At 39.1% G+C, this 13,037-nt stretch overlaps 1 protein-coding gene across 1 annotated transcript in view; it reads right to left on the bottom strand.

Moving 5' to 3' along the window:
• Positions 1-3,154: 3,154 nt before the first annotated feature.
• The window catches only part of MBD2 (methyl-CpG binding domain protein 2), a 37,040-nt gene continuing 27,157 nt past the window's right edge, over positions 3,155-13,037 (bottom strand). Inside the window, exons 5-6 of the mRNA XM_075185477.1 lie at positions 9,483-9,660; positions 3,155-3,595 (exon numbers count right to left, since the gene is read on the bottom strand). Coding sequence (XP_075041578.1) covers positions 3,478-3,595; positions 9,483-9,660 — 296 coding nt within the window. The 3' untranslated portion in view covers positions 3,155-3,477. The remainder of the gene's footprint in view (positions 3,596-9,482; positions 9,661-13,037) is intronic.

The following is a 13,037-nucleotide window of genomic DNA, read 5'->3' as shown; positions in this document are numbered from 1 at the left end:
TCCCTAATTTTGGTTGCCATTACCTTCCTACCCTCAGCATACATAGCAATGGTCACGTCTGCTGATCAGGAGCCTAGGCTGTGGGAGTTTGTAGGAACGCTGCAATGCCTGACTAGGACTAGGATAACGTGGTCCTCATCTTTACTACAACAGCTAGGACGGTCTGTACAGCATGGAGAAGGGCTCAATTTAAAATGCGGTCCCCCATATTACTCTACTACCACCCAACTATGGGACAAGGAAGATTTTTTAAAAAAAATTAATTAATTTCTCTTCCCAGTTGTCTTTGGTGAAAGAGTTATGTTACCACTTCGGCACATGTATTAAAAAAGAGGGTATGATGGACACCCACAAGGAACTCAAAGTTTTTGTGCCAGGTAAGTTTTAATATGCACAACTTTATCAAGCGTTGAAAATCAGTACAACTATATCTAGAATGGTAGATAGACTGGCTTTTGGGTCAAACTACACTACTCTATTGCCTGTGTGGGCTTGTTGCACCCCACACAGATGACTTTTCCTAGTTAGGTGACCAGACAATTCAGGTCCCATGAGTAGGGACAAATGGAAACAATTGACACAGAGCTATTCATAAAATTTACTATAGCTGGCAACTACACCAAATGAAGCGTAATTCGCCTCAACTACGAACGTAGATGCTTTTATATAATATGTACGGCAAATCTATTGGATTAAGCAGCATGGTGGCTCAGTGGTTAGCACTTCTACCTCACAACACTGGGGTCATGAGCTTGATTCCAGACCATGGCCTCATCTGTGTGGGTTTCCTCCTACGCTCCAAAATACATACTGATGGGTTAATTTTGTCATCAGCCAAAATTCTTAGTGTGTGTGTTAGGGAGTTTAAACTGTATTGACAAACATTCTTTGTGAATGACAATTATTTATTTGCACAGCGCTATTGAATTGGTGGTGCTATATAGATAGAAGAGGTACATACGCGATAACTGGTGATTATTAGGCTGCCTTCTGGGACTGACTAAATAAAGATCCAGAAATAACATTTTCACATCTCCTACTACTGTATGCAATGTTTTATGCGAGTGGATAGACCATATCGACCTCACAGCAATCAATGGAATTCCCTGGTGTAAGGAATTAAACTTTCAATAAACTTTATGTATACCCATATTGGGCGCCACTCCAAATTGAATAGGATTTAGATATCTAGGATTCAAAGCCCACATACAATATTGTAAATTGTTCACTTTATCCTTGAAATGAGGTAACCACCATATAAAACGCTGGTAACATGCGCCATATGAAATTTCGTACTTTGTAGTTAGTGGCAAGTAAGAATTTATTTACCATTGTGGTTACTTTTTATTCCACTTAATTAAATGTTTAATGAGATTTTAAAGCATAATAAAAAGTTGTTTTTTTAAAAAAAAATCCCACCTGTAATTTCACAATTCAGTTTCCCACTTTGTTCAAGTCTTTCTGTATAAAAGTTACTATCCTGCTCTGTGATAACAACACTACATAGCTTAGTGTCAAACATACGTGGCTCTACACAAATGCAGCCACGGAGAGGGCAATCTTCACAAGTCCATTCTGTACCACGATTACCAAGTATTCATGTGTTCATGACACAATGTGATTTCATGTAATAAAAAAGGTGCACATCAAGGCAGAAAATAATGATACTTTGTAAAATACATAAAATATTTCACTTTTTTTTATTACAAAATTAGCTCTTATATATTAAACACTGTAAAAAATAAAAAAAAGTTAATTTACAGATATTTACGACTGAATTTGCTTTATTGTTTTTTTTCGTGCGAAAATAAAAAAAACAAATCATAATTATTGCTTCCATTCTGAAGTATTATATAAAATATATTATAATAATAATAAAATATTACAATAGTCCAAGCGTACCCACCGCCTGCACCTAGTGGAGACGGCCATTTGTGAGGACGAGGCCAATATTTATGAGACCAGAGACTATCAAGTCTCTAAGAAAAATTGTACCCCTGGCCTCTGTCATGTGACCAGCTCCTGGTGAATTGGTTCTCACAAATAATGGTTCAGTCCTTAAAATGTCCGCCTCCGATGTGTATACGCAGCAGGCATCGTTCCATCTTCAGACACCCAATATATTAAACCTATAAAACGCACAGAACAGACGTAAATGATCGTATATAAAAAGGTCTTTATATTTTTTTTTATTTAAATAAATGATGGCAATAAATGGACATAAGTCTCTCAGCTGAGGTATAAAAAGGGATTTAAATAAACTGAAATAACTAAAAATGCCAATCAGAAATTCAAGAAACACCATTGGTTCATTACACCAATAATAAAAATATGTGCTCAAAACACCAGCTGACTGTTACCTGATATTTAAAACATAGATTTGATTAATAATAATAATAATAATAATAATATTGCTTTACATTTAAAAAAAACAAAAAAAACAAAGTCAGACGTTTCGCAGACAAAATAAAGATCGTTTTCATTTCCATAATAATATAGATCTGTACATCAAAAATAGAATTCTAGGAAGGCATTGGATCGTTGCGATTGAAGAAAAATCCTATATAAAATGTGCATACGTCGTCATTGTAAGGCAAGACCAAGGAATTTTGGGTAATTGGTTGTTAAACGGTCACCATACCTAGAAAAAAAAAACAAGGGCAGGTAGAAAATTACATTCTCTGGTATAATGAAAACAAAAAGCATAAAATTTGATTTACATACACAAATAACTAAAATAACTGAAATAATCTAATATATAATTATGCACAGTCCCATACGCTCAAGTAAGCAGTCCAGTGGAATGGGGTTCTCAAGAATAAGAGCGGTCCAAAAAATGTAACTCTTGCCCACCCCCACCCCTTTTTGTTAGAGCGAATGCGTTATTGCAGGGAAGTATCACATTTTCCTCAGTATATCTCCCATAAGTCTCCTATTTTGACTTTTTTTTTTCTAGGAGAGCAGAGCTGGATCATTGGAGCCCAGGAGGGAGCTGCAGATGGGGGAAGCCACACGTAGAACTCAGTAGAACTCAGTAGAACTCAGTAGAACTCAGTAGAACTCAGTAGAACTCAGTAGAACTCAGTAGAACTCAGTAGAACTCAGTAGAACTCTACTTGAACACATGATATTTATTCCCAGTAGTCACTTTGACCGGCTGGGGGCTTCCAAGCAATGTCAACTACAGGGCACAAAACAGAACAGCCGGTATCACAGATATAATACACTTAGTATAGGTCAGAATGCACTGATGTTTTTATCAGAGTGTCTCTGTGATAGTGTGTCTGTGTGTGTTTCCACACTTTCTATATGTTTGGGGGGTAAATTCAGTATATTTGGGGAAAACACCTCAAAAACTGTTTATAGAACTCGTCGGTGACGCAGTATGAAGTACATTATCAAACAAAACAAAAAATTTAAATAAATATATGCATCTTAGAGCGCTACACAGGAAACATGCTTACCCAAGACAGACATTTATGTCTCCATAGCAACTTGTGTGTTATTTGCCGTTTCAGCAGCACGTGCCAGGATATCAGCCATTAAAGCCTCTTCTAATTTCTTTCGAACATGCTGTACTCTCTCCTCTTGTTTTCTAAAATATACAGAATAAACACCAGAATTATAAGAGGTGGTCCTCATAACAGTTTGTTTTTAGTTATAGGACCGATGAACCCTAAAATTGCCCTTTCGAGACGTGAAGAATGTTCAGTGGTCACCTGACGCTGCAGCTGTACCCCCTCCCCCCAATCTACTACAGACGCTGCAGCTGTACCCCCTCCCCCCCAATCTACTACAGACGCTGCAGCTGTACCCCCTCCCCCCCAATCTACTACAGACGCTGCAGCTGTACCCCCTCCCCCCCAATCTACTACAGACGCTGCAGCCCCACCATCAGCTTTAAAACGGTGATTGGATACAGGTCAAACAGCCAAGACTAATACACAACGACCAGTCACTCACAAAAGTTTAAAGCTCCTGGACTGCAACGTTGGGGACAAGTCTGGGTTATTGGCAGCACAGAAGACAGAAAACAGTATCTTCAAGTGAGATTTGCAGTTCTGTCCCGGGATCCATTTATTATGGATTAAATGCCCCGCCCTCAGTACATACTAATGAGCGCACGCTTCTACATAAACTGGGAAGGAGACCGCGTTACACGGCTGAAACAGAACAACATGCTAAGGGGCATATTCAATTGTTTGAATATCCTGCGGCGTTAAGTATTACCATTATTACGGTAATACTAAGCCGGATTTCAGATCGCAGGTAACATTCAGATAAATGAAAAGGAGTTTATAAAATAAAGAAGCTGCACTGCAGTAAACGTAAAATTTATTGCAACAGTCTTTCAAAGTACTTATGCGTTACGTTTAAAGACAATTTAGATGCTGCATTTGCCTTGAATAATATGTAAAAATCTATAAAATATTAAAAAGTTAAAAAGTAAAATAGATATATTTCAGTACTACGCAGCTATTATATTAACCTATTAATATTCATGTTAAATCCTGGCTTTACTTAAACTTCCAAAAGGCTTTATACAGGGGCAAACGATTTGGCTGAATCAAGAATTTTTGGGCATTTATCATTTTAAGCAATATTTGAGTTCAACCATAATATCAGTATTTTGCCCAACCTGAAACCTAACATTTTTCTGTAACCAACTCAATTGTCTTTACTGTGCATCATAAAGTTAATTCTAGAAATTAACTCCTGCTTAGCTGTTGGTGGTTTCCAATTTAGAGAGAGGAAAATGACATTGGCTTCATTGCCAATCATCCTGCTCCCAGCTCGTGTGGTCTGCCCTCCTCCCTCTCCCTGTGTGGCTCTGTCTCTTGTCTAATACGCTGTAATGTGCTTTATTTGTTGTAGTAAACCCTAGCATTATCACGTGCTATAAAATATATCCCATTACTGTGTATTATGCAAGAAAATCTCTGTGGAATCCCAGGTCTGCAGACCCGTCAAATATATAACAGTGCAGCTGGGAGCAGCAAGATTAGCGGCGTGCAGAGCGTGGATGAAGTAATACGATTCCAATTAAAAGGGGTGACAAATTAGTCTCTGTGGGGCAGCAATTATTTTTAACTGATCTCTTTAATATGCAAATCGTGATTCGGATTCGGTCCTGAATTTTGCGGAATACTTTTCAGCCTGGATTCAGGTAAATGCCGATGTAAATGATCTGCTGTAAACTATTCTGGTTATAAAACTGCCAAAGCCATAGCAACCAATCAGATCCTAGCTAACCTTTTCTACAATGTACTGTATAAATGATGGCTAGAATCTGATTGGTTACTATGGGCTATAAATCTACTAAATGTTTAATGTTAGAGTTCTGACAATGGAGCGCAAAGCACCAATCAGGCCTCAAAGAATGGGCACTTTTGTTAAACTGAAAAAACCAACTCAGAACACAATGGGCCCGATTCATTAAACAAAGCAAGGCTAAAAAAATGGGTAAGTTTTCTCCTGGACAAAACCATGTTACAATGCAAGGGTTTATTATTTAGCACATAAGTTAAATACTGGCTGTTTTTTCATGTAGCACACAAATACTTGATGGCTTTATTTTTACACTGAAATTTAAAGTTGATCTAGGACATGCCCTACCCCAACTATAAATCTGCCATCATATTTTACATTTAGCTCTCCCTCCAATGCAACATCGTTTTGCCAAGGAGCAAAGATACTCATTTTTTTAGTGAATCAGGCCCAATATCTTCAAACAAACATGAAGTTTTGTTTCCAGTCTTTGTTTCACCGATTGTTATCAGCTAAGCAGAATATTCATTTCTATAATATTTGGAGCCTGGACTCTTCTACTAATCATCCACACATGCAAAATCCGCTTTTACAGCAAATTTCCCTATTCCTTAATAAACACGCAGCATTCTTTTGGGCCGACACAGAAAATATATATTTAGAGGACACATGGGAGATTTTTACCTGCAACCCAAAAGCATTTTTACAACCTTTTTATTGTCCTCTCAGCTCATCAGACATAAAACTCTTCGATTCCACTGGTGTTTATATGCAATATAGTCAGATTCTTTGTGTTCAAGTGCTATAAATCTGCCAAGTTTTGAATACAAGAACAACTAACGGAGCCACTGTATAAATACCCTAGAGATTCCTTGCACAAAGCCCTGGCTACGGAAGACTTATCACTAACATAACAGTACGCACAGAAGATATAAAAGACATCTGCTGCCAAGGATAGCAAACAGCGTTGTATAAGCTTAATACTGCATAGAAAACGGAGAAAAACAACCTCAATGTAAGGCTGCATGGGCCTTAAATCATTCTGTGTCTCCTCCGTGCAGTGAAAGGAGGAGAGAGAGAGAGAGAGAGAAGCGCAGATGGGGCAACGTCCTCTATGGAAAGACAAGAATCACCATACATAGGCGACACGTCAACGCGAGTGATAGAGAAAAGTAGAATATGTTCTATATCCCTCTATCTCTGCTCTGTCACCCGCTATGTGCACTGCGCCAGCACCTCTCTGTAAGGATCAGTCATATCTATAGGAGCTTCCGTCTCTCATCCGTCGAATCTTCCCCAATTCGTGCACCCTCAGGTCCAGCAAAACTATGTGATTTGGTCTCTTACGGCTCAAGCTGAGCGGTAGATCAACCAATTTGTAATTTGTAATTTAAAAGTGAGCAAGTATTATAAACCACTGTCAGTCACATGCCCCTGGAGGACACAGCACAGAATATAAAGAAAATATTTTTTTATTATTATTATTATTAATATTTATTTATATTGTTATTTATTTTTTATTATTACTAATTTTTTTAATTATTTTCTCAGAGGTTTAGATTTAAAAAAATAAAGATCTGACCTAAAATTTCAGCAGTGTTGTTTAAATGCTAAAAAAATAAATAAAAAAAATTGGCCAGTAATGGTAGGTCCAAAATTGCCCCGGCCCTCTGGCAGACAAAGGGTTTATCTAGTAGTAGACAGTTGCCTGCCTTTATCGAGAGTATTGGATCAAGACACAAAACAGTGCCCACTACTGTCTGTAGGCCCTTATTATTACTAAACTTACCAAATTCTGTTTCAATGGGGGGAATTCAATTAGCCGCGAGGAGTCTCCGGAACGTTTGGGAGGGAAAATGGGTGGAGATTTTTACTGTAGATGCCGGCAATGTGCTTTGCGCGATGTCCGCGCCTCAACACTGCCACTCGAATCTCCCCCATAGTGTCTACTTTTCTCTGGTTTCTCCTCCCTTACCCCAGGATGGTTTAAGTTCATTCTCTTTTTATACACGTGCAATGTTACTAACGTTAGGATACATTATTGGTTTTTATTTTGCGACACAAAATGTGAACTGTATTAATAAAAGGGACACAAAACGTTAGCCCACGGCAATTGAAAACCCATACAAACTGAATACAAGGCAGAAAGACAGAGGTGGGGTCATTAATCAATAAAGTAACAATAAAGTATAAAGAACAGCGGCACCAAAATTATGTATCAATTATTTTTTGTGTTGTGTTTAAGCAGCACAGGAATAATAAATTACATTAGTGTGAATCAGGTGGATTCTATGACCGTCACATTCTAGTGAAATTTTAGGATTGAAAATATTGTTCCGGAATATTTTCAAATACATGAAATGTAACCAATCATTAGCTTTATAGTGAACTGGTCAAAGATGCCCTCTAGTGGCCTGACTGCAGAAAGCAGGGACATCTTCAGTAGCAAATAGTACTACCCAATAAGATCGTAAAGATAATCAGCTATTTATATAGCGCCACTAACTACGCAGCGCTGTACAGAGAACTCACTCACATCAGTCCCTGCCCCAATAGAATTTTAAGGATAATACAGTGACCGTGTAGTTACTCTATGTATAATATAATGGCGCACAGCAGTCATTTAAAAGGTACAGACAGAGAGAGAACGGGCTGAGTACATGTAATATGGGCAGAAGGCAGCAGCTGAAACATGTCTAACGGGTCCTTCTATCTCAAGGTTTCTGTGCTACTTAAATTACTTTAATATATAAAAGGGTTTTGAAATAGCAGAAACAGAACAGACCGAGGCAGCCAGGATTAAATACAGACACCATGTTCATCAACAAGGGTCCAGGAAGGAAACAACTTCTGTCAGACTACAGTGTGATCCCTTTCAGCAAACAATCAAGAAACGTATCCTCTATTATAGAGTAATTCATATTACACAGAGCTGTACAGACAACAGTCACTCACATCACTCCCTGCCCCACTGAAGCTTAGGGGCATATTCAATTACAATTCCATTCCGCGGGATCGCGCCGGAACGGGCCGCAAACTTATTGCGGTAACATGGATTAACGTGGATTTTCGTTCGCAGCCCATAGTGTTGCGTACGAAAATCAGCGTTATTGCAGTACCGTAATATCGGCAATAACGCGCACTTTCCGGAACCCCAATTGAATATGCCCCTTACAGTCTAAATTCTCTACCACACCGAGGTCCTTTATATCAGAATTGATCTACAAAATAAGTAGGAAAGATGTGGAGTAAAATAACACATCACTTTTTTGTTTATTTTTTCAGATGAATAAATTATTCCATAAAACGGCTTTAAAATATTTCTATTGACAACGATTGTGAAAGTGATTTTTGTACGGGTAAAAATCCCCACAATGATAAAGATTCAGGGGTATATTTACTAAACTGTGGGCTTGAATAAGTGGAGATGTTGTCTATAGTAACCAATCAGATTCTAGTCATCATTTATTTAGTACATTCTTCAAAATGATAGACAGAATATGATTGGTTGCTATAGGCAACATCTCCACTCTTTCAAACTTGCAGATTAGTAAATATATCCCTTAGGGGGTAATTAAATTCCCCCCAGAATAACGTCACGGTAAACCTATTACCGTTAATACGGTAACGTTGAGACAGATTTCAGCTTGCGGCTCAGGGAGCAAAAAGCCGCCCTTGAAATTACCATATTAAACAATAATTATGTGCACTATTACTGTAATAATGGTAAGGGCGCAAGTAGCGCTACTTTTTACAGTAACGCAGCCAATTGATTTCCCTCCTTAAGAGTTTAAAAAGTGGTATTTAATTTACATTTTTGAGAGTCCTTTTTTTAGTCTAATTTAAAAGATATTTTTGGGGTGATCTGAAGCCACAACCACACTTCTTAGTTTCCTGATGATTTGGTGTTTGAGGCACTAAACAGGAGGTAAAGCTCAGATACTTATCATGCAATATGAAGTTATCGTTTTTAGGCCAATAAACTGAACGTTCCGCTTAAATAACCCGATTAGTTTCAGAACTGGGATTTGTTAGGTGAGCTTTAGGAGCAAGTCGGGCAGATCTAGAAGCCTCCTTGAGATCTTTAAGTATTATGAAGATGTGAAACGTCAGAGGAAATTTAAGCTTCGTGATTAAGCGGCTGCCGATATCTGCACAGACCGGCTAGCATCACACCGTGAGCGTACACTCTACCGGAACCCGCAGGCACTTACCGGATATCCTCATCCGTGACTATAAAAGCTTTGCAGAGCGGTTGCGATGTGTTCAACCAAACGGACGGGTTTTTCTCCACAGCGGCAGACAGCTGTCCTGTGATTGGTGCAGAGCTCGTGTGCAGAGCGCTGGCAATGGCGGAAAGAAGAGTGTTCTCGTTGTTACCAGGACCAACACCTGCGGAGGGACAATGCGAATGTTTACTACTCAGCCGAAAGCTGTACGATATAAAGACACAAGGAAAGGGATGGCAATCATAGGAAAATTACAATTTTGTGCAAGACCCCAAACAAGATATTTTTACGATTATTTCGGTAGTTTACCCCCCCCCCCTGTAAAATACCAATATCCGTATAAAATACTACAAATAACTGTGCACATATAAAAAGGAGAAAAATTGTTGACAAGTTGTCCTGGGTCACCATGTGAGGGTAGAGGGCAAAGTTCACAAGAAGTGATTCTGAAAGCAATCAGCGGGCACCGAATGGGCGCACAGTTGATTGGGTAAGGCATGGCAGACATGGAGATAGCTCACAGGGAAAAATATACTAAAGGAAAAAAGATACATTGTGCTAAATGTTTATTTAATAGCATACACTGATGAGATCTAGTTTTAAGTAACCTTTACCTTGAAGAACAAACAGTTTTACTACAGCAAAGCATGTATTTGAGTTTGATTATGTAAGATTACAAATTGAAAAAACAAAACAAAACCACAGTATTGAATTAGACAGTGATTGTACCGCATACCTGTGTTGAGGACGGGGATCACAAATTCGCTGGTATCCAATTATTAAGCTGACAACAGCAGCTTGCTAGTAAAAATTATAATAGCCGGTATGTGCGAGTATAACAGGCGATAAAGTCTGATTTATATCTATTTCTCACACACATATATACATATATATATATATATATATATATATATATCTTTTATTTTTTTCAGCTTTTAACTTCATTAAAATTTCCCCTTTCAAGAGTAATTGACCAGCAGCAGCTACAGTGATCATCTAATCTGCTAAGTTATAGTACTTTAAAACACACTGAATAATACTGGCAAGTACTGTGTGCATTTCAGACAAAACATCTCAGATATGAAGGATTCCAGGGGGTAAATGTATCAAGCTGAGAGTTTTCCGGCGAGTTTGAAAAACCAATCAGATTCTAGCTGTCATTTATTTAGTACATTCTACAAAATGATAGCTAGAATCTGATTGGTTGCTATAGGCAACATCTCCACTTTTCAAACCCGCCAGAAAACTCTCAGCTTGATACATTTACCCCCAGGTTTTACTTGGCATGAGGAAATACACAAATCTGTTTTCAATGAGTCATTTTACATTCAATTCGAGAGGTCCCACAATTCTTCCGGCGGTTCACGTAGTGGATTCTCTCTCCTGCCCAAAGGAGGCTAAACGGTTGTGTTGTCAAGAACCCTGTAACTTCTCATTCAACCAAAAGAAAGTGATCATGGGGGGAGGAGCCTTGACAACTCAGCTAGCAGTCTCCAATAAAGCCAACCTTAGCAGGGGACAGAATTGAATGCTTGGACCAATGGAGGCCTTGTGGAACCAGTCCGATTAGTACAAAGTGACACTTTCCTATAGAACAAAGTCTCAATTCCACCCAAAACCAAGTTTTAAAGCTTTGGGTGAAATCATCCTTTAAATAAAAAGTTCCAACCTGCAAGACGTCTACGGCATTCAATCACTTGACTACAGAAATACACATGGAAATTGCCGTTTTGTTGATTTATAAACAAATATATCTTAAAGAGGACATTACATTGAAATCAAGAGTGTAGACATATGGTCTGTTGATTCATTTTTGATGATTAAAATAAATGTACTTATAACTTGAATGAAAAAAAAAAAAATACAAGCTTAATGTTATTTCTAGGTAAAATAGCCAAGTACTTACATTAATCAATACAAGCATACCTTTACATATGACCTATGGCTGCATACTGTACTGGGCGGACATAACGGGAAGATGTAGTACAGACCCGTTGTGTATTCACACAAAGGGGAGACTTCCAGGAACGATTAAATAATCTTATTCAATAATTGAGCTGTATCGCACCAATAACAGAAGATTAACAGAGGAAAGAGCGGTGTCTCAAACTAATTATTTCTCCCACATTACAACAAGGATAATTAGACAGCCAGGAACACACATCTGACTTCACAGTTTCAGAGTGTTACAGCAACAAGTCATTATCATTCCATTCTGCAGAATGTTCCCTCGGCTCATTCCGCTTCCTGGTACCTTGTTACAGTATCCAGGGTTCTGTTCCGCTGCCTTCTCTGGGATCACTGCGCCCAATCACAACCCTCTCATCAGCTGATCACACTGCATGAATCCAAGGCCTGAACGCTGAACCACAGGAACACTGCAACGTGACCCTCCTTCTGTTTGGAGAAGGTCCCATAGATCCTGTAGTTTGTCAAGCAGGCTGGACAACCAGATTTGTACCTTTGTATGTAGCGAAGGTGCTGCCCATAGCAACCAATCAGATTTGTGCTATCATTTATCTAGTAAATTCTACAAAAAGATAGCTAGAATCTGATTGGTTGCTATGGGCAACAGCTTCACTTTTCCTTTTTAAAAGGTTTGATACATCTACCCCCTGATCCATTCGTGTATGTGATCCGGGACGCCGGTCGGCTCACTAAAGTCCTTAATGTCAGCCAGTGACTGGGGTTAAGAAAAATAAAATCCCGTAGCTGAACTGAGGATAAGATTTAATGCAATAGGCGCCCGAGGCGTGGAACAGCCATTTCCAATGGTGGTAACGGGAGGACACAGAAGGCCTCTTCCAGTCCGAGAGGACGGATATCAGAAAAGCTTTCACTCAAATGCATAACAAATAATGTCCAAATAATGTTACCCACCTCAATCTCTGCAGTATATAGTAGTAAAATGTCAATATGTAACTGGGGAAGAGCTCTACTGTAATGTTGCTCATACACGAGCAGACTGATCTATGCTGAATTCAGTCACACAACCACAGAATAAAGGTTCTACAGGTCACAGTTATAGCTGAACAATGGCCACAAGGTTAGATACAGTCATTGTCCAACTGGATTTACCACTTGTCTCAAGTACTAAAAGATTCCGATCAGATGATGTTTGATATCGGTACATCATAGTTGCCTTCTCTCCCAGAATGTCTGGGAGACTCACGAATTTTTGTGAGTTCTCCCGGACTCACAGAAGAGCAGGCAAAAGTCCCGGATCCAGCTGTCTCCGTTGTTGAAGATGGGTGGGAAGCAGGACTAAACACAGCACTGTGGACCTGCCCCCTGCTGCGATTGTTCGAAATTGCATAAGATTGACAGGGGCAGGGCCTAACGGCGCACCTCGCGTGGCCACGCCCCTTCGACAGACCCCCTCCCGGACAGCTGCCTTCAAAAGTAGGCAAGTTTGCTTTACATTGAAATTTGTGGCCAATTCAGTTAGAGTGGCCTATGTGGCAGGCAGGATCTTATGGGCAATTTAGTTGCTCATGGAGTTCAAAAACTAGAAAACAATGGGAAACCAATCAAACCAAC

This window comes from Mixophyes fleayi, chromosome 1 (genome assembly GCF_038048845.1).
Source record: "Mixophyes fleayi isolate aMixFle1 chromosome 1, aMixFle1.hap1, whole genome shotgun sequence".
Classification (NCBI taxonomy): domain Eukaryota; kingdom Metazoa; phylum Chordata; class Amphibia; order Anura; family Limnodynastidae; genus Mixophyes; species Mixophyes fleayi.
The sequence above is the reverse complement of the archived record's forward strand: the minus strand, read 5'-3'. Positions and strand labels throughout refer to the sequence as shown.